Source organism: Poecile atricapillus, chromosome 3 (genome assembly GCF_030490865.1).
Source record: "Poecile atricapillus isolate bPoeAtr1 chromosome 3, bPoeAtr1.hap1, whole genome shotgun sequence".
NCBI classification, from domain to species: domain Eukaryota; kingdom Metazoa; phylum Chordata; class Aves; order Passeriformes; family Paridae; genus Poecile; species Poecile atricapillus.
In genome coordinates, this window is record NC_081251.1 from 29137418 (window position 1) to 29164774 (window position 27357).

General features: G+C 35.2%; 1 protein-coding gene across 1 annotated transcript in view; it reads left to right on the plus strand.

Annotated features, from left to right (window-relative positions):
* ADGRB3 (adhesion G protein-coupled receptor B3) overlaps positions 1-27357 on the plus strand; it is a 447155-nt gene that overhangs the window by 401459 nt on the left and 18339 nt on the right. Inside the window, exons 19-27 of the mRNA XM_058835068.1 lie at positions 1409-1559; positions 2123-2192; positions 7001-7067; positions 9255-9340; positions 12786-12884; positions 13207-13378; positions 20259-20354; positions 21699-21738; positions 24264-24907. Coding sequence (XP_058691051.1) covers positions 1409-1559; positions 2123-2192; positions 7001-7067; positions 9255-9340; positions 12786-12884; positions 13207-13378; positions 20259-20354; positions 21699-21738; positions 24264-24907 — 1425 coding nt within the window. The remainder of the gene's footprint in view (positions 1-1408; positions 1560-2122; positions 2193-7000; positions 7068-9254; positions 9341-12785; positions 12885-13206; positions 13379-20258; positions 20355-21698; positions 21739-24263; positions 24908-27357) is intronic.

Consider the following 27357-nt stretch of genomic DNA (forward strand, 5'->3'; position numbering starts at 1 on the left):
ATTGACAATTTGACCTGGGGTTTGAAGACAAGGTGTTTTTTGTATCTGTAAATTCAAAGGAGGAAAGCATTACATTTTGACTCTTCAAGTGCATAAATTCTGGAAAGTTCAGAGATCGATGTCAGCTAATGCTAATGTCAGCTGGTATCATCTATTTATTTAAGATAACTTTGGAATTAACCAGCACAACTGATTTCAGATAAGAATCTGGAAAAATTAACACCACAGAAAATTCAACCCAAAACATATTGGGAAGTAATTAAGAATTTAAAATTAACTAAAAAGCATGGATGGTGTAATACATGGGTGTCATAAATGTCGTATCCTTCCTGTCAGCCTTGAATCAGCAATATATGCAAGCATATTCTCTCCCTAAATAATTTGCTCCACTGGGATTTTAGTAAAAACTCTTGACTAGCCTTAATACAAGGCTAAGCATAAGGTAGCTATTAGATGTGTATGATGCATAAAGAAATAATCATAAAGTAATATCTACATCTTTCATTTTTTCGTGAATTTACCACATTGATGTTGGGGGTGTCAGCTATTTTTTTCCTGTAATCTTAACATAATTTTGATGCTTTAAATGGTACTATAATGATATTCGCAACATTACTGGTGTGGTCTTGGTCCTGGGGTACTATGCAGACTGCATTTTATAGCCTGCTACTGGCATTTTAAGCAACACAGTGGAGCACAGATCATCATTTATGCCAAGAAGCTCATTTACGTAAGCTATAATGTCAAGTTTAATTAAGGGCTACAGTGACAAAAGAAAGCCAATTGAATGTGCTGAAAATACTTTTCAGATGACAAATGACTGATACCCATAAAAACAATATCCAGGGCAATTGTTAAGGTTATTATATTTAAACCTGCCTAAAAATATCTGAGGCAGTATATTCCAAGATGTTAACATTCTGTAAAATTTAAATAAAAAGTAAAAAATTCAAATTTAAATTTTATAATCAGGGTCTTTTTTCATGGAGGGGAATAAAATATAACGGGTAATTAGGAGCATTTATATCCCCACATTTTCTCTGTTCAGTGCAGTGCGATTTTATAATCAGTAATTTTGTAACTGGCTTACCAAAATGGCTTTATGATGGTCCCTGGTCAAAGTAAATGTGTGGAGAAAAATCTGCTGGCATGATTTATTTTGTGTTTTTGTCCCTGCTGAGAACACTCAGTGTTTGGGAAAACAAGTCAGAACCTCTTCTGCCTAATCCCCATCAACATTTCTCTTTCTTTCTCTTGCTCTTTGTGGTCACCACATCATGAAGGGAGGAAAGGGAGAGTTGATGCTAAGGATAAAGGTCAAGATGATAGAATATGACAACTCTTTGAATTGAAAACAGAAATGAGTGTCCCTAAGTATTCAGCATGAGCTTCTCTTTGCTCCCTGCAGGGCATCTGCACCACAACCACCGCATTTTTACACTTCTTCTTCTTAGCTTCATTCTGTTGGGTTTTGACAGAAGCGTGGCAGTCATATATGGCTGTTACTGGAAAAATTAGGACACGGCTCATAAGGAAGCGTTTCCTGTGCCTTGGATGGGGTAAGTCAGTAAAATTAATTTCTTAAGAGTCGTTGGAATGAAACATTTAATACAGTGGAAATGTCAAGAATACCATAATTTTCTTGAGTAAAACTAAAAGATAGTAGACAGCATGTTGCTAAAAGGAAAACTAGGTTAGAAGCCTTTCCACTATATCTCAAGCTCGAGGTATGCTGGGGTATACTGTGGCATCCTTTTCTAAGTACGTTTTAACAAAATTTTAGGAGATTTTCAGCAAAGTAGTGTAATATCAAGAAATCAAAATAAAACAAGGAAGAAACATTCTATGAATATTCATGAAACCTCTTTCTAGTTAAGACCTGTCAAACGTACCAGTAATTTAGCTACATCAAAGCAGCACACCGTGGGCAGAAAACAGTGTCCTCCTCCCTGCCAGTGCTTCAGAAAAACAAATCCTACAATAGGAATGTGCTTCATTAAATAATTCATTCCATGTAAAATTGTCCATTTTGCATTAGCTTGCCCTGTCATTTTTTTGTCCAGGCAGAACAGCAATATTTTACTCAGCATCTGCTGATTATTACTGTTTTGGTTTTTTTCAGGACTGCCAGCATTAGTGGTTGCAATATCAATAGGCTTTACCAAGACAAAAGGATATGGAACGGCTCACTAGTAAGTCAATCTGAAATGATAAACTATGTTTTTAATTATCAAGATTGTCATACCCATCAGGAACTGCATAGCACGTTCTGAAGGCTCTACAGGTATCCATTCACACATGGAATTGCCCTGAGAGTAGCTGAGTGATCCACAAAAGAACAAAGAGAAAACAGCATGACTGTCTTGGACTGAGCTCAGCAAAGCACCAGGAATCCTAGATTTTGTTTGGGATTTTGAAATAGCAATCTTTTAAGAAATACTAAGCATTAGGTCCACTTAGAAACCTAACATTTATATAGATTTATAAAAGAGAACGTTAAATGTTATGGGTAGTCCTCTGCCAACCTTTAAACATGTCCAAAGCTGTACTGGCAAGAGTCTCTTTGGCACCCAGGTTTCTGCACAGCAAGCAGGTACCTCAACTTTAATGCCCCTGAGCAGCTTGGAGCCAAAGCCCTTCAAACATCTCAAAACAGTTCTCCCATCCATCCCCTCTCTCCTGGACACCATTTCCTGGACTGTGCTGTATTAGAGAGACAGGAAGAAATTTGTGTGCTTCACTTACATTCAACTAATACAGTTCCTGTTTAACCACCTGGCTGGTTCCAGTGTGTATTTAGCACCTTGGAAATTTAACTCCTCAGAGAGTCTGCCCTTCGTTCTGATGAAGGAGCTGAGCCTTCTTCCTGCCAGTGGAGCACTCCAATCACCATTATGTATGCAAGAGTGTGCTTCCTTTGGTCAGCCTGTTTGGAGCTCTCCTCACGTTGCCTAAGAAACTGAGTATGCAATCTGGACAGAAAGAGGAAATATGACTCTGTAGACTGGTAATGAGGGCATTCATCAGAGATGTGGATGAGTTAGGTCAAGTCCTCACTTCAATGAATATTTAATTATTCTCCTTAGCATCATCACTGAGTGAGATCAGGATTCCCCCTCCCTTCCCTGTATGTCTCACCAACTTGGCGCTCCAGCTCTGGGTGGGTAAGAATACAAAACCAAATCTCCTCCTGAGTTCCAGCTCCAACCATTAAGCTCTGTAGTTACAAACTGTGACAACATGCATCTTGAGTTTTTTAGTGAGGAATGTCTTGTGTAACTGAAATGCTTAATTGCACTTAGACCTGGAAAATGCAACAGTGGTCTTAGCCCCCTTTTGAGTGTCAACTTACTCCTCTAAATTCTTTTTTAACCATGGACTCATCTTGCTGGCTTTTTTTATTATTTAGTCCTTGGACTACACCTGGAAAAGCATTTAGGCAGTGAGAATTACAAATCACAAAATAAGGGTATCCAGACCCAAACTGGGGATATAGCTTTGTCCCTTGCAGGATTAATCCCATTACATTTGCTCTTCTAAAATCATTCATGTGTGAGTACTTGCTTTAGTTAGCACTGTGTCCTGATTCCTTCCTGGGCTGAATGCATTTTTAAAAGAGGATATTCTGAAATATTCCGACAAAGCAAAAAACATTCATTAAGAGTAACCTGGAAAGTAAAAAAGAGCAGGTCTCTGTACATGTAATGGCTCTTCTCCCAGGATCCAAATCCAGCTGACATGGTACTATGGGAGAAAAGAACAAATGGAGGCGTACAAGGGACAAATAGAACCGTAATTCAGCTTTCTCATCTTATTTGCAAATATATTTTCTTGGCATTTGACATCAGAATTACATAAGGAAAACAGTGAAGACAAGGAATGGAGATTCCTCCTCCATCACCAGCTGATGTGCTGTCCCACTCCAGAAGGCAGCAAGAAAGAAGGCAGAAAGAATTGTGTCTCATGACAACTGTTGAGCAGTGTAAAAACAGAGCTCCTGTTCTGCTTCTCCTACCATAACTAAAGCATTTGTGTAAGTTTTTTAATTGCTTACACTATATTTTTCCTGCTTGCCTAATTGGCTGCAGTCAATTACCCACATGCTGCTATCAGAAACACCCCCTGTTGTAAACTATTCATGCTCTTTAAGATGCTCATTTTGAAAATGAAGCTTTTAAATGCAGAACATTAAAAGTGAAAATCGAGGAATTTATTCCAGTTCCATAGTCCCACACATGTAGAAATTCATAGAAAAGGAGAAGGTCCAAGAATCTTTGCACCACCTATCAGTTCTGTAAGGTATATGTATGATGAGAGTGCTTGAATTGTTCACACTAGAGCCATTTCTGTGATCATCAGTCTCTAATTTCTGCCTTTCTTCTGAGTTCTAATTATTAGTCCTATTATTAATATTAATCGGTTTCTGTATTTTTAAAACTACATAGTAAAAATATTTCACCCAGACACTTGTAGTAATAGAGATACAAAAGCTGAAGTGGTCTCCTAAAAATAATGAAAAAACCTACAGAGATAAGTTTTTAGATATTTCAAGTTATCTGGAAGAGACAATAGCTTTTTCCAGCCATTTCTCAAATAAATGTTCTTGCTATCTCTTTTCAGACAATCAGAGCTATGAAAGCACCACTACTAAAACTTAATATACCTGTGTGAACTCCTCATGTTAACATACAGTGAAGATAAATTCCAGAAATTTATTGCATCCGTAAAAATTAAAATTCTGTCATAGTCATACTCTTGCCATGCTTTCTTATAGAAGGAACCAATAGTAGTAATACAACATCCTGGAGAGTATCAAACATCTCACAAAATGTACAGGACACAGGATGAAGTGTACAGATGCTTCATCACTCAGCAGAATTTTATGACCATGTAACATGGTCCCATAAAGCCACTGGTGGCTGCTCTTAACACTAATCAATTTATATGGCTTTCTGCTATGTGCACATCAGGGAGAAGGAAGACAGAACAGGAGAACAAAATAAAAACAACTATAAAACACAGAAAAAAACCATATCAGAGCAAAGAAAGAAGAGAAAGAAGAAATAATAAAAAATCAACAAGAATTGCTCTGTGGTATAGGAAGGCATCTGAAAAGCTATCTGCAGACAGTCTTCAACAGAAGAAGATGGAGGAAAATTTAATTTCAGTCATCAACTAGAAAATACTGAATATATTGCAATAATGATGTTACACACTGGTGAAAATCCAGACTGTTGAAAATTGAGATTGTGTAAAAAAAAAGTTAAGTGAAAAAAGGACAACCTCTGCATTTTTTTCCAGTGCTGCCTCTAAGTGGAAATTGCTTTTTTGAACAGCCATTTTGCTTGGTAACATGGAAAAGAGAGGGACAAAATTTTCTTGGTCTCACAGAATTTTGCGGCAGAAACTGGTTTTTATTTTTTCTTTAGAAAAAACTGTTCTTGAACCTTTTTTCAGCACAGGTAACTGAATTTATGTTCAAACTACAATACATCTTTTATGAATACAATACTTTTATGAATTTGAATACAATACTTTTATAAATTGCTGCTTCTGTCTCCCAAAACATGAAAATTTAAATTACAAGTCCTAATTAATCAAAGTGGCCATCTTCACTAAGTTTAGAAATTCATAATGGTAAGGAAGTGTACTATGAAAGCATTTCCACCTTTCAGAAGTCTGTGTTCCCAGACTAACAATAATAACCTAGCTTCTGACAAAATAGTAGGAAAAACTGCAGAAAATTGTGAAAGCATTTTTATTTGACATTGCAAAAAAAAAATTGAATATTAGTATTGTAGGTGGTTTTTGAGGTAGGATGTAAAATAGCTTGGCATGTACTACCTTTTTAACTGTGAAGCAGATAGGAACTATTTGCATCCATTTATCATTCCAGAATTTAGCACACTGGTGCCTTGGCGTTCATGTTACAGTTTTCACATGGGTTCATTGCAATGGAAAACGCTTTTATTTTTTGCAGTGAGAATACCATCCCTAGCAGACCAATAATGTTATGATGTGCTTGCATTTATTTCACTTGGTTTTGAAAAGTACAAAAGCATTACTGGAAAATAAAGAAGATATGTGTGATTCTGATGTGAATGTTTCTGGGTATGAAATCCAAGTAAATTATTTGAATGTATATACTGGAGTTTCCTTATATGTAGGTGTGATCACGCATTCAAATAAACATGCTGTTCTTTGAATGTGTAATCACTGGGAAAATAGCACAGCTGCATTTACTTCAGTGTGTGAAGCTCCTGTTCTTTTGCAGATGTGAAAAGCTTTACATCATAGTATATCAAATATTTAGAATTTGATTCTGTAAGTGCTCTGTGTTTGGAAATCTGATGGTTTTCAGTGAAAGCCCTGATGCAGAATGACAAACTCTGAGATTAGGAGGTCTCCAGAAAATACAGTTTTCAGATGCTTTAAAATATACATTTAAATTGTTTGCAAAATATTAGAGAGAATACAGAATAGATCATATATCATATATTATTTTTATCTAATGGAAATACTCTCTTTAAGGTGTAGTTCTAATAGCAATCATTAAATGATAGAATATGTAGACATCTGGTTTTTTCTAAAGTTCTCTATTTCAGGTACTTGACCATTTCATCACTTTTAAGTATACAGCTATCAGATATGGTAAACTAGAAATATTTCTAGATACCTACTTGGTAAGGCCTGTTCAGTTAACTCATCATACATAGCTAGAGGAAATTAAATATTTGCAAACTTACTTTCTACTGTGCTCTTTATACATTTTGGCCATTTATGTATAAGTCACATTAAAGCTTTTGAAATGTTGACCACTGGTAATGGAAATATCTTTCAGGTCTCTACTTCATCATATCAGCAAAGCAATTTTTTTTGTGTGTGTGCAGATGAATCTCTTATATCAGAAAAATATGCTGTAGTATTTATTAATGCTTTCTTGACAATGTGTTATACTTATTTTTAATTTGTGTTAGTTCTTCTCTAATGTTCTTTCCAGCTGCTGGCTGTCTCTGGAAGGAGGGCTACTTTATGCTTTCGTTGGACCTGCAGCTGCTGTTGTCTTGGTAAACATTCATATAATTCCCAGTATTTTTGTATGAAATGATAGAAAGTGCTACTTTCACTATAAAAGCTTAGCTATAAAGCCACACTACATTTTGCTGTAAATACTGAGATCACTGTTGTTTAACATACCTTCAGTATTTTGAATGCGTGATTCATTTGATTATATCACTACTTTATACCAATTATCTCTCCATGTTTACACGGTAAGCTGTGAAAGAATGAGGTACTGATTAGCAGCACAGAAAACTTGTTACAGGCATCACTGAGTTATTATCAGCAGCATCTACGCAATTGTCACTGCCTTGTGAAACTCACTGACAGTCTTGATAGAGTGCTGCTTGGCAGTGGATTGCTGTGCCAGCAAAAGCAGCAGAAGGAGTGGAACCTGCCAGCAAGTTCTCCATGGCTACTCCTTTTGAAAGCAAAGAAAAAATTGTCATAGCTGGGAAATGTTACTCGTTTGTGTATTAATCTTCCACATCTCTGGACATGCATTTAGGTGTAGGATTCATTTCTACCTAATTGTAGCTGTCGTCGGTGTAGATTTCTGCATTTAACTTAGATATCCCAGCCATATTTCATTGTCAGTGAAGAAAAATAGATACTTTTAGAGATCAAACCATCAGAAGTATTTCATATGTCTGCTTTAGGGTAAGATGAATTACATCCTACCTGTGCCATCAGCTATCAGACATCTGCTCTGCAGTCTATATGGATTTTTCACAACAATTTATTTAGCATTTTTCCCTTACAGATTGTGAATCTAATTCCTCTTTCCACTCCAGAAATTTTATACTGTGATAGCTCTATCAGCACTAGTTATTTCTGGTTTTCTCTTGTAAAAGAGAATCAGTCTTATTAGTCATCAAAGTTATAGTTATTCATCTACGTGAATTTTCCTGAAATGGATGTTTACTACTCCCATAGAGTTTGTCTCATCATTGCCTGGAGTCAAGCCAGGATCCTTTTGTACAACTCACAGTGCTTGTCATGGTAGAGGAGCCAAGGATGTTTACAAAAAGCCAGTTATAATTTTCACATGGAAGTAACTGTATGTTCTCTGTTTAATTGGCAAGTCTTTGTTCAGAGATGTTGGAAGTTCACTGTTGCAGTTTGCCCTGCCATTAGCTGGTAGCTGTGGAAAGGAGCTATTCCATGCAGCCACTTAAGCCTAAGTGTATGAAGCCAAAGAATTATATAACATCAGCTGAAAAATGTTAATGCTGAAAATAAAGTTGAAAAAGAATTGGCAGGACAAACTAGCAAAAATTAGGTGTTTTGGCATAGATCTTGAAAAACTAGTTTGAAAGGAAAAATATCTTTAATAAATAAAAAAGGAACATTCCTTTAATAGATTCAAAAATTGGTACTACCTATTTGCAGGGCCATGCAGAGACAGGTTAATAGAGTTCAGTTCAATAATGTAAATGGATAATAGCAGGCATCAAATTGTCCATTAAATGCCATTAATATGTGCATTAAGTGCCTAAGTGCCAAAGTCCAACAGCTGAAACACTTAAATTTTTTTTTAGATTGTATCTTCAACCCATGTATGTGATCATGGGTTGTAATCATGTAAAGTAATCATGATCATTTACTTTAATGGAGATAAAAAGACATCCCAGGAATTCATCTGGTCAACAAAAATAGAAAATTACAGCCAAACAGGGCTCAAAACTGACAGACATTGTGGTGAATGATATAGACAGTGATTTATGTGCAGGAAGATATTGAAAACCACAGGCTGGTTCTGCATAAGTGGGAACATACTCATGGGCCATAAATGTTTACAAAGGAACTATGCTCTGACTAGCTCTTCCCTGTTCAAAGAACTCAAATTGCAGTGGTTTTCCTGGAATAGGATATCTATTGTTGCAATTAAAACTGACAAAATATTAAAGTTACATTACTCAAGCTTCTGGCCATCAGATATGTACACATATATAGCTTGATACCAGGCATAACTCAAAGTCCCAAAGCAAGCCTGTTGCAGGTGTGTGTATATGTCACCTTTTTGAGAATGCAGCCTTTTGATGTATGTGTTCAGGGACATTGCTACACAGTTTTTGAAAGACTGCTCAGAAATGTAAGAGGAGGCATTTTGCAGGCCTGTAATACAATACAGCCAGGATACAATATTTTCTTTTAGGCACTGAAGGATCAACTCTTTATTTTCTGTTTGACAGGTCAACATGGTGATTGGCATTTTGGTATTTAATAAACTTGTTTCCAGAGATGGAATCCTAGATAAAAAACTCAAACACAGAGCGGGGTAAGCAACAACTGGGCTATTTTAAAACAAATTAAAATTTTATCACCAATTTTCAATTACAGATATTCACCAAAAATGCTTTTGATTGTGCTGTGGACTTTTATATGAATGTAACAATGTTTCTAACATACTGCATTAATCTCAAAAGCTGCTGTTGCATTATCCCGAGGGAATGCAACTAAACAAACTAAATATAATAAAACACAAGTACAACAGTATTAAGTTGATAAGAATGAGGATTTAACAAATCTGAGCAGAGGTTTCACAAGATGATTATATGTGTAACTGTTGCAGTTAGAATAACAGTTTTATGACCTGTGTGTACTGAAGGAACTGATTATTTTTGTCTCGATGTCAAATTTAATTGCTATGCCAAGAAATGTTATTAATTTGTGTTAATTGTGTTAAATGCATTTTACAGCAATATATCCCTTACTTAGGTCAGTGTTACTCTGCTGGTTTGACTACATTAAGAATTTTCCTTTGTTCTTACATCCACATAACATCTACATACCTGTATTTTCTAAACTAGTATAAAAGAACATCAAAGTAAAAAAATACCCATTGTTTAAGAGTTAAAAAAACACAAGTGAATGGGTCTTATTGATTGATTATTTCCTTGCATTTACATTAAAATTCTGTTTATTATCATGAGAAGAAGATATTAGGATAGTGGTGGTATTAGAAACTGTTCTACAGTGGGTGACGATGAAGTACTGCAGCAGCGAACTTATATTCATTGGATATTGAAGAAAAGTATTTCATGACTGCATCATCACCTTCCTAATGCTTATGAAAGTGTATTTAAACTTTCAATAATGATTTTTTTCAGTTATATTTTCTAGTATTTCATTTTGGGCCAGGTTGTAGTTTAACTCCACCTATATCTGCATTTCTAACAATGATAAATGATGGTATCATCATTTTTCTGTGTATTACTGCTATGAGCAAATTTGTTGCAGATTCACTTTTAATTATTTTACCATGTAACTAACAGTAGCATTCCTAATAAGTTTAATGAGTACATTTATAATAAATACTTTAGCTGGTGTGATTTGCTTTTCATATTAATTCAATCAAGTCTTTTTGGTTTTCAGTTCTTCCACCATCATTTTGATAAACATGTACCAAACCCTATAATTCTATTTATTCTGTTTTCATCTTTTTTCATCAGAAAGTATTAATTTCATGACCTTACTTTTGTCTACATTTCTCCATCAACATTCTGAACTCTGTAATCAAATACTAGTGAAATCTAGGATATTCTAAAACTACACAAATTATTGCAGAAGTAGTAATGACTTAGTAATCACCAATTCAAATTCACATGTGCTCCAATTCATCATATAAGGAGCTGGAATAACCACAGATTTGGCTTTCTCCATTTTGTAGGTATATTCAAACTTAGATTTAACTGTTTGGGGTTTTTTTCCCAGCTAATCACTTGTAGGCTATAGAAATCTATTTGCTTATACTTTATTTTCTTGATGAAACAAATAACTTGCTTTCTAATTTGCAACTTAGTAAAGAAATATTTAATTTTAAAATAAATGGATAAAGAATCAGAGACTGTTCTGTTAGAAATAACCCAGCTATTTTGGGGAAAGATATAGATACCCTAATGAGAAACAATCTTAACTTGTGTGATATTATGAGATGCCTTAGCAACAGCATCCCTTGATGCTGCTTGGCAGATGAAATCTCTTGAGTCATTCTTTCGGGCATAGAAATTGGTTCAGCATTTGATCTCCTCTAGAAAGGTGATTGTCACTCATTCCTCAAGTATCTTTTGCCAGCCACGCTCAGGAAGGCAACTTTATTCTTCCTGGCAAACACTAAATTTGTATTTGTCAAAAGTTCAGTCAAAAGTTCAGCCCTAGGATTTAAAATAAGTGAATGAGGCAAAATATACTACTTCCATATGCTTTTTAACACCTTAATAAGCATATGGAGAATCAACAAGTGGGAAAAAATATATTGATGGATCTCAATCATGACCTAATCCTTTTCCTGAAAAAAGAGGATGCATATGCAAATGCCCAGGCTGAAAATTTATACTTGGCTTATACACACATTAAGTTCTATTATTATTATTTGGAAGATCCAGAGCAGTTTTGTAGAGGTAAAGAGAATAATCCAGTCTAATAATGCTGAAGCACTGCCAGGCAAAGACAGAAAGTATTTTCACAAGCTTATTTTATACTTACCTAAGGTATTTTTATAGTTCATTCTTTAATTTACATTTTTAATTGGTGCCAACTGATGTAGATTCACTGATTTATTTTCTCACCCCAAAATCATCTTATAAAAGGTCTTGGTTCTCACTGTTTTCTTATGGAAGGAACTGCCTTTTTATGGGAAATATACTTGCACTTTTTAATGGAAAATCATCATTTGGTTTATCAAAGTGGAAGACACTGGAGTTCAATGTTGTTTTGGACAGTATTTTCAAAGTTTTGTGAGTGATGGGTTTGGCAGTAGCAAAGAGTTCTGTTGGTTGAGATAACTGGGAAAAAACCCAAAATGTTACTTATCTTCACCATGTTGACCACTTTCCAGCTGGGAATAGGTAAAGCATCCTTCTTGTCAGCTATGTCACATCTTATTCTGCAATGGTTGGTCCCGGTTCTGATAGCAGAAAGAGAAGGAATAGGAAAAATATTTATCTAGCTGATTCAAGAAGCTGAATGCATGCTGTATGGCAAACTTAAATTCCAGGTTTTGTCCGTTAACTCTTCTGACAGGTGCAGAGGTACAATTGTCTATACAAAATGCTTTGAGCTTAATGCTTGTGTACTGTGTTTTATTAAAAGACAAAAGAGGTCACCCTTTTTTTAGTACCAACTGATATTTATTTCATCAGATTCCATACGTTTCAAGCCCTGTATTCAGACCTTCATATGACACTAATAAAACCATTCCAGATATTAGTGGGCCATGCAGGTCACTTGTACAAATCTGACTATACTGTATGCACATAATGATTTGATGCTTGAATAAACTTTGTGGGTTTCTTTCCCTATTAAGGGTCTGTAATGGTCCATACTTCACACTCCTCTTTCAAGTAACCTGTGCTCTTTCTCAAGCTGCAGCAGTCTTTCATCAGGTCTGAATAGAGGGATTTCACTTTGTGTGTCTATCCTAGCACGTGCTTATGTTTACTTCAGTGTACTGAGCAGTTTTTTGATCATGTTTGGGGCTTTTTTTAGATTAAATGGAAGAAATAGAGTTTGCATGAATTTAAGCCCCATAGCATTAACATGTAAAGCTAACAATAATGTAAAGTACAGAATACAGTTTTGCAACAATATAGAACATTCATCTTGAATAAGTCTACTTACTTTTTCTGCATGACGTCATATTTAAAAGCTAAATTTCAGTAGCAACGTTTTTTGGTGACAATTCAATATTTTGTTCTTTTTGTGGGTGTTCTGTTTGTTTGCAGTCAGATGAGTGAGCCTCATAGCGGTTTGACGCTCAAATGTGCCAAGTGTGGAGTAGTTTCAACAACAGCTTTGTCAGCCACCACCGCCAGTAATGCCATGTTAGTCCTGATCATTTACATCTTCTTGTTACAAATCTTATACAGTGCATGTGAGACAATAGTTTGATGATGACAACTGTGTTTGCTAACACTGTATAAAGTGCTAAGCACATTAAAATACTTTTAAAAAAATTGCAAATGTGTTTCTTAATTGAATACAGGATATTCTTTAGAACATAAAGTACAACTGTTACATTCTTGTCTATGATTTTCAAGTTAAATTGATAAAGTGATATCCTTAAATATGTTTTATGTTAATAGTGAGTTATTAATATTTTTTTTCAATATTACAATTCTGCTTTTCTCTTTTTTTTTTTAATAGGGCATCCCTTTGGAGTTCCTGTGTGGTGTTGCCACTTCTAGCACTGACTTGGATGTCTGCAGTTCTGGCCATGACAGACAAAAGATCAATATTATTTCAGATACTTTTTGCAGTATTTGATTCATTACAAGGCTTTGTTATTGTCATGGTCCATTGTATTCTCCGAAGGGAGGTGAGGAATGGCTTCCCAGTTTTCCAAAGGGCTGTGCTCCTGTTAATCTCTCAATTGCTCTTTAATGTTATATACATCTTGCTCTGCAGAAATATATTTCATGGAAAGAGGAAAATAATTTATGGCGAGCTGTATAGGAACAAGTGAAAGAGGAAACGAGAAAAAGTGAAAGAGAGGGGGAAGATCAGTTAATTTCAGGTGCAAAATATCAGTATAAAACTTTACCAACTTAATTCATGGTGTCTTTTAATCATTCCCTGTACAATCAACTGTAAACTGTAAGCTGTACAATCAAGTACAGTTGATTTCTAAGTCTCAGCCTTTCCCAATGAGTATAGGAAAAGGTGAACATGAATGTCCTTCTGAAGACCAAAAGCTATAGATTTTTGCACTCTCTAGAACAGATCCAAATGCAACATTTGTTCATCTTATACTGTGCCTGAAAGAGGACACAAGGAGATGATGTGTTATGTTGGTGAAGATCGACCATTTCAGATCTACAAGCTCAGGTACTTACTAAAATTATGGGGACAGTGAGGATGAAGACAGATGAGTGCTGTGAGAACAGCGAGGGCAAGCAGTACTCTGGCCTGCCCTTCACAGCTCAGTGCCACCTGCCACAGGATTCATCACCGCTGAAATCTGATGGCAAAGCTCCTACACAAGTGCTCTTTAATCTGGCTCTGGTGACAGCTTCTCTAACCTGCCTAACCTGCTAACTAACCCCACATTTTATTGAGATGGGTTTGAGAGCAGTAGTGAAAAGCTGTGTTGGCAGGTCTGTGGTAATGGGGCCCTCCATCAAAAATGAGTGGGTGGAGCTGGACTGGAGAGTAGCTCCTGGTCCACGGGCATACCTATGTGTTAGTCATTTATCAACTTCAGGTTATTTACCACACCAGTAAACCAGATTGTAATGTCCAGCATATATCCCTGGGATGGACGAGTTATTTGAAAACCTCAGGACTGAATAAAAAAAAAAACCAAGGAAGATGTTTCAGGAAAGGTTTATTGTCAATGCTGAGTAAGGAATCTCACACAGGGGTTTCCCCTTTCACCACTGACACCCTTTAAACACTGAAATTCAGTATATTAATGAAAAATAATTCTGAGTGACATAATTTATTCAATTATTTCAGCATTGTACCACTTTGCATGAGATTGTATCACTATCCTTCACAGTATACATATGTGATTATCTTATCAAATAGTGAAGTTTTCAATTTTTAAAGAAAAAATCAGTATCTTGCAGAAATTAGCACTTTATGTTGTACTGATTCCTTCTTACTTTAATCACACTGTTAGAGGAGATGAACTTTTGTAATTCTTGGTTTCTAAGCTCTCATACCTCACTTAATACCTTTTCTTTTTTCTTCCTTTGACTTCCTTTTGTTCAGGATAAAAATATGTGCAGAATAAGAGATAATACTCAAGAAAAATCTGTTTTATGTAGAACTGTCTTGCAATCCGCTTATTTTCTTCAGCAATTTCTTTCCCAATATGATGTACATCTGGGAAAGAGGGTAGTCTCATCTGTAAATCTGAAAACAATCTTTTCATATAATCTTTTAGTATAATGGTATGACACTGCATCTATTTTCAGTAGAAAGAACAGCGGTTTCATACTGATTTTCCTGTCTGTGAAATGTTTGTATCCCCTGGGATTTATTAATTAGCCTCGAAAGGGCATACCACCTCCTACTTACTGTCCTAAGGAATCATTTTTATTTTAAAATATATACCTTTTGCTCGAGGTTGCATGTGAAACATTCAAAACTAAAGCAATATGAACAACATTATTTTTCACAGAGTCATAGAATACTGTCAGTAGGAAGAGACCCATAAAGGTCATTGAGTCCAACTCCCTGCTCCTCACAAAACTACCTAAAACTAAACCATATGACGAAGAGTTGTCCAGACCCTCCTTGAACTCTGGAACAAGTATGTTCCAGTGACCAACCAGTCTCAGGGCAAAGAACCTTTTTTAGTGTCCAATCTGAATTCCCCTATGAATTTAATTTCCTCATGTTCTAATTCCATTTCCTTCAGTCCTAGTTCCATTTTCTTGTGTCTTTTGTAAGGGTCCAGAGAGGCTGAAACATATACTTGGTTATCAGTCATTGATTTTGTCAAAAAAAGACCAAAATCTATGAGAAATTCTTACTATAACTTAGCACAGCACAGTATAATGTTTGTGTATAATATATATAATGAAATAAAATAAAACAAAACAAAAAAATAATTATGCAGCTGTTAAGCTTGCATCAGTGCAGTAATGCAGAAGCTTATTTGGAAAAAAAATGTATTTTGACTGTTGACGAAAGATGAAAATCAACAGACATCTTGCAACAATGCCCTAAGCCTTGAATTAAATATGGATTTCCTATTCTAATGACAGCTCTTTGCTGCAAATGCTTCATTCCCAGGGAATGCTTCAATAATCCTGAATATCTCATAGAAAAATTCTTGTCTGACCATACTCACAGGTAGGACTTTGGTGATTGAGATGGAATTAGGCTTTTCTATATGTAAACTCAGTTTTCAGATTCATAGGATACCTTGACTGGATCCACTTTTAGCTCACTGTTTCTAATTTAAGCAATATGCAAAAATATTGGATTATAAATATGTTTGTAAAGGAACCTTTTCTTTAGGTTTATGTGTAGGAAATCAGCTAGTTTTATATATATATATATATATATATATATATAATCTAACTGCAAAGAATCATTACTTAGTTTAACAACTAACAGAAGTTCCTCCAGCAAGTCCATCTTACTAGTTACACATTGCAGTTCTAACATGGAAATTCTAGAAGGCATTTTATAAAGCACCTAAAGTATCTATTTACATGATATTTTTAAAATACTACCTAGTGAGAAGACTTCCCATGGAGGCCCAAAAAGCACCAAGGTTTGATAAGGTTATGCCCTATCAAAATGGCAAAGGTGTTTCTCCTTCAGCCTTGACAACTTAGGCAGAAGTAAAAGTACAGAGCCAACTTATTCACTCATTAGTAAGTTATCTCCAGCCAAAATTATTATAGCAGTGTTGGTGGAAGACAAAGAAGCCTAGGTATATTGATGATTGAACTCTGTTGGACAGAAAATATTTAATCTTCTTTAGTCCTCCAGATTTCATTTGCAAACTGGTCAAAACACTTGAGGAATTAATTGAGGCAATATTTTCCATATGGGAGAAGAACATTCATAGAAATTTCTTCAAGAATCACAAAGTAGAAGTTGATACACTTGAATCAATTTTGATTTCAAAAATGTGTATGGTCTGAACTTGTTTGGTTCAGTTTGCAGCAGCGAAGTCATAGTTGTTTACTACACAGAAAGAGATGTAAGTCCAGTAAATTATGTTTCTGTCTGACTCTGGAGTCTGGCTTTCCAGCTCCAGAGACCTTCAGGTAAGGACAGGCCAAGAGAGTGGCCATCATACAGAGTGGGCAATGCCATCTTTGCGCTGCCTCGGTGCCTCAGCTGAAAGAATTGTCTGGTACTTCTGGTTGTCTGCAAAAGCATTTAGCTCTGCCAGTGCCTGTCAAGGAAATCCTGCCAACATATTTGTCACTCTTGATGACGGCTAGAAAGCTATCTCAGTTATAGCCTATAAGATTGATCTAATATTTATAGCATGCCAGCACAGGCAAAACAATAATTCTGACTGTCAGGGGAAAAAAAACTGGGGAGGAATATATCTCCATAAAATTCAAACAAAGAGCACAGCCCTACTTTACTATGCCGTTATTGTCATTACATCACAAAAAGAGACAGACTCCTACAATTATATATAAAAGCTCTTTTTTTTCTCTTAGTTGTATTTATATAAGCATAAATTAAGGAAATGTTTGTTACTTTCTCTAACACACTGTATTGAAGAACTTTTGTGACAGGGGCTGCATTAGGAAGCCAGAGATTTTCACCAACTAAGATGTACAGCTGGAAGAGAGCTAAATGATGTGTCATCTATTTCTGTCCACCATCAATTCAGTGTCTTTTGCAAGGACATTAAATCTTTCTATACTTCTATTTCCTAACTTCTAAAATTATTATGATACCTTTTAAGCATAAGACCTTTCATAGACTATTTGGAAATTTTGGAAGAAAAATGCAAAGTAGTAAGATATTACTGCTTTATTTTTCCTTGTTAGCCCAGAAAGCTTAGAGTTGTCCTTTTTTTCCCCCTCACCTTGCTGTTTAAACACCTAATTAGGCATTGGAAGAGGGTGATGGATGTGTTACAGAACAATGCAAGGGGTCAGAGCTGAAGCTTATTTATCTCAGCAAAACAGCTTGCCTGATCTACTTGAACACAAGATGCTTCAAAGCTGATTTGAATCACACTTAGTAACTTATGTTAATGCTAGTGATGGGAGGAACCCACATGTAATTTTTTCTTTAGCTGTGCTCTGCATAGTAGAGAGCATTTGGATTAAATTCATCGTTGGCGTCTAGAGCCCACATTTCAGAATTGCAGGAGAAAAATAAAAAGTACATGAGTAGGGCAAGGGTAAGTTATAAAAGCTTGGAGCTGGTTACTGTTGCTAAGGAAACTACTTCCCTGGTATCTGCACGTTCATCACATCTGTCTCTCCTTCTCTGTAAAATCTTGTAACGATGTTAAAAGGCATGGGCAAAAACAATATTATGTTTCAAAGTAAAATGTAAAGACAGCACAGTCTTTACATACTCAACAACAATTTTGAACAAGCAGTTTAGAAGAGTAAGCTGGTATTTAGAAAGTTCAACCATTTTGATTCTGACTTGGGTGAGGATATCTAGAATTGCAACATATGTCAGTATCATGGATAATGCTACATTTGACATTCTGTTAACATGTTCAGATCATATGCTGCTTGCGCTTCAGAAGCATTGAAAGAAACATGCACATTTAGGAGGATCCTAAAATCAAGATTCACTGCTTTAATACAGAAGGCACTGAAAGTATGATATGAGATTCTTGAGATCTCTGGAGCTATTAGAATGGGGGAACCGCCATGAACAGAGTCTCAAAAATTAGGGGGCCCACTGCACAGAGTGTTCTGAAGTAACAATGCTTTGGGGTCAAGTACCATATGCGTTGAGATGAGATTCAGCACAGCTGGGGATGCTTTGATGGGGGCATTTTTTATTATATTTTTTTGTCAAATACTGTGACAGTGCTTATCCAAGAGTATAAAACTCTGAAGTGTGACCTAACTTCAGCATTGATGAAGTGATAGTAGACTTAGATTAAATTTGCAGCAACTGGGAGATGCCAAATTAAATTAACATCAAACACATGGAAAACCAAAGCAAGTGTAGTGACCTAAAATCAGAATCTGAGTTTCAATACATCACACTTTAAATTACAATGTGTGGAAAGTCTCTGTGATTTGAAATAAATCCAAACCTTCCCACCTTGCTTCATTCTTCTTTCTGCCCTATTTTTGGCTCCCTCCACCTGCAACAGTCACTTATCGAGACTGAAGAACACTCTTATTCATTTAAGTATTGAGCCCTTTAAAAAAATGCTTTATCATTACAATCTTTTTTCATTTTTGCTTTTGTGATAGCTTCTAAACAACTCGCATTGGAATATGATAAATTTAAAGGGGACAGCTTCTCATCAGCAACAATTGATGAATTATCCTCTTCTGCTGTTCACAAAATGTACATGAGTAGAAGACAATTTTCTCCTTTTAATTATTCTGAATAAGACATCAAGTAATTTTTACAGATAATAAATGGAATTTAGTTTTTTATAGGCACTTCATTCATAGTACTTTTATATTCAAACAAGAAATTGTATCACCCAACCAAGTTCCTGTTTTCCAAGCCACATATTGCAATCAGAAATATGATTATATATTTAATATAGATACTTTCATTTCTGGCACTAAAATTCACATTGTAAAACATTATATTCCAAAAGCTGCCTTGACATCCTTATTGTTGAGAGAAAACAGTAAAATATGTTTGCATTCTGCTGTCAGCAAAAAGGAACTGGCTTTTCCTTTTCAATGTGCCTCTTTGTTGAAGAACGTTTCTAACAGAAGTGCTGAATAATAGTATTTTAGATATATACTCTGTCCAAAATGAATGTAAAAATAGCATTTCCTACAAAAAATGATTCCTCAAATATACTGTGTTTTAGGGACAAGTCTTCAAATTTACTTTATGGATCACATTAATAAACAGTAATTTCTGATAACCTCCTTTTGTACTTTCAAGAAATTTTTCTGTGTGCAAAAAGTCCACTTTTCTTCGTGTGCTCACATTGAAGATATTTCACTCACCTGAAGAGTTTTACTCCTAGAAGAGATGCATCAGATTCCCTGTATATAGAGTTAAAGACGATTATTTGAATCAGTAATATCTTTCAAATAGACCTAATCTTTAAAGTACAATTAGGAGATTACAATAATTGTCAAGAACTTATTTCAATAACTGTCTGATTACAGTAACTCTAAAAAACTGTCTTCAAAGAGTCATACATTTATCAAGAGGAAGATACCCTTTATCTTGCAATGGTTAGCATTTTATCTATTAATCTCATTATCAGACCTCTACCAAAGTGAATAAGACCAAGCCAAATACTATCACCAAGACAGATTTGGCTTAAATACCATATAATCACTGTCTAGTAGCTAATTCTGTCCATGCATAAAACTAATTCTCTGGTCTTGATGTGATAAACTGAGAAATTTATAACAGCCACAAAGTATAACAAAATGTGTGAAATGACAGCAGTAGGCATTTATGTTTATTGCCTCTGATTTATGAAGTGGGCTAAAGAAAAGTCACGCATTTTATACCGTATGATTTAATTTGATTTCTAATAGGAGTCTATGGTGTTACACAAGAATCAGTATAAGATATTTTTTTCACAGGTTCAAGATGCATTCAGATGTCGGCTAAGAAATTGCCAGGATCCAATCAATGCAGATTCTTCAAGTTCTTTTCCTAATGGACATGCTCAAATCATGGTTAGCTTTTATTTTCTTATTTGACTATGAATTTACTGTTGCTAACAAAAAGAAAAACTTACTGTATTGTATGCGGCAAGTTTTCATAACTGAAATATTAACACGTAAGAAAAAGACTGTTTAGGTCATCATCTGCTTGCTTAGCTAGTTTTACATTATTGGTGTGACTTTTTAGTGGAGCACAGTGAATTAATATCTTATACTAGTGTCCTTTAGGACAAAAGATTCTTATATAAGAGAATAAAAAATAATTTAATATTATATTGTGACTTTTTCTAGTGTTGGTGTAAAGAGTACTGATGTATTTCCCTTCACGAGGTCTTGAAAAATGTTCTCAAACAAGACAAGGAGAAAGTCATAGACATTCTACAAGGGGAATCTATTTAGTGTGTTAGATTAAGAGATAGTGAATTTTGCTAATATTATTATTATTAGGCAATATATTAAGACAACATATTGGTATCTTCACTTTAAATAGCAGTTTGTCATTGACTATAATGGGGTCAGAACCAGGCCCTAAAGACATGCAAGGCTCAGCAAAAATGCAAGGTACAGGAAGAGGATGCCCTTCAAAATTATGACTCAAAAAAAAGAATTTAATGTTTGGACTTCACAAGCAAGAAAGAGATCAGTTTTACTGAACATTTAGTATGAAATAAACTTCTTGTGAAAATAAAAAGTAAATAAAATCTCTAACAGAATAAATACTTTTGTTTAACTAGGAAAAGTGGGCTTTGATTTCCAACTGTTAAAATTCTTTCTTAGCTCTCACAATTAATTTTCGCACAATGAAATAAATAGCTGTTTTCAGGAAGTGCAAAAATTTTACATGATAACATTAGCAGTCAGAAATGACAGAATGTGTCATAACAAATAAGCACATTATAACAAATTAATGAAGTTTCAAACAGGATGGATTATATGAATTATACTTACAGTAATTTGTATTGCAGGCTATTGTTCATACTTCTTTTCATAACATTACCATGAAAAGCTTCCTTAAAAAAGATCCTTTGATGAGATGTAGAAGTTATTCTTCCATATACATTAAAAACTAGACACTGTATAATTTATTAAAATTATATACTCTACTTCCACCTATTTTATTTTATTTTTTCTGGTCAGGCAGCATACTTTGAAAACCACCCAGTTATACTTTAGGAAACTTTGTAAAGCTCTGCTGTTGTAAAACAATACACTTCACCTTCTCAGCAGCAAGAAACCACTTTTAAGAGACTATGACCCTGTAAGTAGGACATTTTGGAAGCGCTAGTTGGCAAAAAGGTACTGTGTTTTATTGTTAAATTAATAATGGCTGTTCTGTTTCACTGTTTCTTGTTACAGACTGATTTTGAGAAAGATGTGGACATTGCTTGTCGGTCAGGTAAGAACATTGAGAGAGCATTTAGCCAACAAAAGGTAGTCTTGTACGAGCTCCTTGTGAAGTAAAAAACAGAAAAATATTGGGGTTTAGCTGTTTATAGGAAATATTTATTAATTTAAACAAAAGAAAATGTGAAAAATAATGTCACTGAATGTATGTATGAATGTATGAACGTATGAATACATATATTTAATTTCGTTACTAAGGCCATTAACTAGAATTCAGCATTTGGAAAGTGGTCAAAGGTGTGACTGTCTATTAGAAAGCAAATAGTTATGGAAAGAAGATAATTTTTAACAGATTAAGCTTTCCTTCCCTGGTACACGAGAAAATGTGAAAACATCATTTTGCTTTAACAACAAAATAAAAAATAATGTATCTTGACAGCTGTGTATATGAGGGATGCATTAATTTGCACTCCTTTTAAAGAAGGTGTGTTTTTTAGGACTCTTAACTGAAATCAACAATAGTTTAAAGAAATTTTTATCTTATTTCTTTGAGAAAATTTGTGGGTTTTTGGAAGGTATTTCAGTGGTGTGATATTTAAACAGTTGACTATGTTTGTTTCCGTATATTAAAGACAACACATTTTTAGTTATTTACTTGCCAGCCTTGTTTAAATAGTGCAATGTAAAATAAGTGATCATTTAAACTCTACAGAAATTTTTAATCTAGGAGATATTTCCAGAGGACAGTTTTTCCTAGGGAAAGTCTTCCTAAACACTCTCAGTTTTCAATAAAGGGAAAGAGAGAGTGTGTCCTCTCCACAGGGTGAGTCAGAGCAGAAGCCTGATTTAGCTGCTCTGCATCAGCCACCTGAAGGACACTCTCTTCACTGGCTGTGTGCAGAGCCAAGAAGGCTCATCTCATTAAGGTGAAGTTTGAGTTTCCAGTCACCCACCTTTAAAATCTGCCCCTTGAATTTCTTGCTATATAGACTTAGTTCTTCCCTACATATTAGTTTTAATATGCACATGTATTTTGGAGGAATCAGGATAGTGCATTGTAACACAAATGACTGGATGTCACCATCCAATGCAGACAAAAAATCCAGCAAAAGATCCCACTTTTTACCTGTGATAAAGTAGCTCTGCAGTACAGAAGGTCTTGTCAGAGGTGTCCTAAAAGAGATTGACTCTGAATGCAGTTAGGAACAGGCTTTACTAGACAAGCATTTAAACTCACTTTCTGGTAATGAAGAATTTAAGGATAGATCAGTATTTGAAATGTCTGAATAAGTGTCTCTGGAAACAAAGAAGCAGCCACTGAATTCAGGTCTTTGTGCACATTTGTTTAGAAGCAAATTATTCTTTTCGTAATGGAAAAACATGAGTTTAGTGTGAGGAAGGAGAGTCAGATGTCTTATGAGCTGCTTGCTATGGAAAAAGGCAGTGAACTGACAGGCTGGGGGATCTGGGTCATCAGAGCCCTTGGGCACCAGAAGAGATGTAAATGTAATACCTAAATACTTCAAGTTTTCTTTCTGTCTCAGCCTATGAACTGGGTTTCATTGCATAAGATAGCACTGGTGTGAATTAAAATATTTTCAACCAGGACCAGAAAAACCATGCAGCCAGCTGGAAAAAGCCCAGTAATTGGTTACTTTAATTTTTTTCTTTCTACCCTTTTTCTTTCATTACATATATTGGATTATAGACTTAATTTTTTATTTTTTTTTAAGGTGAATAATTGTGATTAAATAGATGCTTTGCTTTTGAAGACATTCTTCAATGCTTCTGGAAATTTTGAATGTTATGACAGGATTATTAACTTTTACGTGTAAACCTCACCCCAACAAAAATTGCTGGATGTTGCTTCAAGTTTGAACAGAATGATCTAGGCCTAGAAGAAAAGTAGATTATACTCTGCTATAAAACATGTTTATATTCTTTATAACCTTTTCAGATGCAGTAAAATATTTTTTCTGATACCAATGGAATTTCTTCCCAATGTGGTAATTCTTCTGTCACTTTTATTTAAAGCATAATTTAACAGAGTAGAGTTTTGAAAAGTCAGTGAAAAGGAACATTTAGGAGTTTAGGAGCACATGCTCATATATATAATCTTATGGTAGGTCATTACAATGGATTGACAAAATGATTCTGCCTTACAATCTGTTTGACATTTTCCAGGAGGTTATGTGGAGTTAATAATGGCAGTATAGATGTTATAGTGTATTTTTTTGGAAAACCCTTAATGAGTTCCACATGGCAGACTTGTGCTTAAGCTGTAAGTCACCTAAGGTCTATGTAAGTCAGTAGGAATAAATGAAGTGTTTTTAATTCATATAAATGACTGATGCTAGTCAGAGATCAAAGTCAGTTATACACAGTAGATTAATAGAACAAAAAACCCAAAACCACAGAAAAGCTATTCCAAAAACAGTATTTATAAAATGAAAGTGGAAAGAAAAGATTTTAGAAGATGCATTGGTAAAGGAAGTACTGCTAGATAAAGCCACAAGGAAAAGCAGTGTTAGGTTGATATGGTTTCATGCTGTAAGAATCCTGCTCTCTGACCTACAGTTCTGCATAAAGACATTGGACCTTGCAGAGCAGCCACTATAACAGGAACACTTTCTAGAATTTCACTAAATGATGAAGAGGAGGAAAAGGGACCAAACCCTGAAGGAATGAGCTATTCAACTTTGCCTGGAAACATCATCTCCAAAGTCATCATCCAGCAACCAACAGGTCTCCATATGCCTATGAGTATGAGTGAACTGGCCAATCAGTGCTTGAAAAAAGACAACAGTGAGCTGCGGAGGACTGTGTATTTATGCACTGACGATAACTTGAGAGGTGCAGATATGGACATAGTCCATCCTCAAGAACGGATGATAGAAAGCGACTATATAGTCATGCCCCGGGGCTCCGTAAATACCCAGCCATCACTGAAAGATGAAAGCAAAATGAATATAGGCATGGATACCTTGCCTCATGAAAGGCTGTTGCACTACAAAGTTAATCCTGAGTTCAACATGAATCCCTCTGTAATGGACCAATTTAATATCAATTTAGACCAGCACCTTCCCACCCAAGAACATATGCAGAGTTTGCCATTTGAGCCCCGCACAGCAGTGAAGAATTTCATTGCCTCAGAGCTGGATGACAATGCAGGATTATCAAGAAGTGAAACTGGATCCACAATATCAATGAGCTCTTTAGAGGTCAGTGGTGCATAAACAGATTGCATGTTCTGTTGTTCTAATTTTATAAGACAATAAATCGTGTCTTGTGTCTAAGGGGTGAAGCTAATGTTTAATTCAGTATAAATTATTGTTTGGGATCATACACTGCTGTTCATATTTCTCTTATTATCAGAAGTGTTTATACCTAGAAAACAAGACTAAAGTTTCAGAGCCAGTCTGTATGAAACAATATAGTTCTGGAGATTTAACATTCCACACGACTGCCGAGGATTTCGTGACCTACCAGGTAAAGTCCACTGGAAAATTCTGTGTTGCTATGAGAAGAAAAACTATTCCTGCAAGATACAAGTGCTAATCATTGGCCCTACCTGCAAGCACATGCAGTTAAAAATATTGGCCATTTTACTGCTGACAATCATATCTGTCTCAGATATGATAGGTCTGATTTTGCTCTCATTGGTGTAAATTTTGGATTCTTCCATCCAGTAGTTCACCATTTACTGATGAAGTTTTGTTTGCATGTGCATGCAGGCATTGGTACAACTGATGTGTGCAATAGGTACAGGTGGGCTTCGTGTGGAGTATCATAGATTTCAGTCAGATTGCAAAAGTGAACTGAAAAGCCTTTAATAAAAGGCTTTCAGTTATTACTACAATCTGTCTGTGGGATTTAAGCATTTTCAAAGTAAAAACTATTGAAATAAATTGTTAAGACTTAAGCATCAAATACTGCCATTCTTATTAAGCTTTTACCTGTGAAAGCTGTGAAATAAGCTGGAGTTAATTTCATACTTGGAACTCCTTAAGAACTGGGAATACATTTCACCAGCATGTCAAATGTTGTGAAACATGGCATTCTGTGGGACAGAGAAAGACAATAAGAAACACATGGTACTCGCTCATCCTCTGGAAATTACACATGGAAAAAAATTCTGCTGTATGTGCAAACTTGAAGCCATTAGCTGTTACTTTAAAATGTCTGGACCCGTCTGTGTAGGAAAACAGAGACCCTTATTTCTGAATTTTTAGATGCAACTGTAGCTGATTCTTCATAAATGGTGGATACTTATGGATATTTCTTTTAAAATTGAGTTGAAGTTTTATGTAGATGAAGTTTTATGAAGAGTTTGGGCAGAAGATCAGACTTTAGTTTCTTTTCAAGAGATACCTTTACAGGCTTTGAAAACAAAATATTTTCTGTGCTGTTTATATTGTGTGTGTACTACCATAAGTTTTTACAAGACTTCATTTAACTTAAAAATTAATAGAAAATGAAGTGTGGGGATCTGCAAGGAATCAAAGATTACCCATGTTTTGGTTGTTGTTAAAGTGAATATGTATAGTCTTGAACAAATTTTAAAAATTCTTTCTTAAAGATAGTTTAAGTGCTTGCCCTTTCAGTGCTCAGATAGACAGGTTCTTTCAAAGCAAGTCTGCATTGTTAGAGAAATTACTGCCCTCAGCATATTCAGGTATATTAGTTAATAGATCTTAGGTAGCACACAGGCGTTCTCAAATTTAATGCAACCCCAGAAGCAGAATCTCTAAGGTCACCTTCCAGCAGTATTCTCTCCCACCTATCTACAATTCCATCTTTCAGATAATTTTTGTCAGATATAGAGGCTTAAATCCAGTCCAGTTAATATTAGACATATGGATATTTGAGGAAGATTCATTATTCTTTAAGATGGACATATATACCACCATGCCATCCACACAAAAAAATAATTTTTTGGTGATGGCTCTATGGCTCTTTCCCTCCATTGGTGACAAAGTTCATCTAGGTCACCTGAAAAAAAAAAAAAAAAAGCAGATCTGATTTAAGTTGTAAAAACTGTGACAATAGTTACTTCATCGTACACAAAATTATAGTTCCTGATGCCACTTTGGAATATAGCCTGGAAATTTATCAGTATAATGTACTGCTCCTTTATTTTTCTAACTGTACTTGTATCATATTTTAGCTTTACCTCTAAGATGGGATGTAGACACAGAATCTCAGTCACCATTCTGTATATAATTTTTATGCTCACAAGAGACTACTAAGTATGTCATAGAAAATGCAGTAAAATATAATAAGATATTAAATATGTAGACTCCTCTAACTTGGGAGAACATACTAGGTGTAGCAGGCTGTATTTTGGTCCAGAAAGCCAGTTATGTTTGTAAAACTCATCAAACCCAGCATAATCCCATGTATTAGGGAAAAAATACAGATATTAGGACAGGTCAGAAATGAAAGAAACTGTTTGGCTTTTGTGTCTGCCTTTGTGATTCCCAACATTATTTTATGAGGATGTGCTGCACGGAATTGAAGATAAGGATGTGCTGCACTGAATTGAAGATAGGAACATGAAAGAAAATTGTATATGGAAGAAAATCAGAGTCTCAAGCAGTTCCTGATAAGCAGATACAGCCAGATAAAGAACATGATTGTGTTTTTACATACGCAGTGTGTAAGAAGCAAG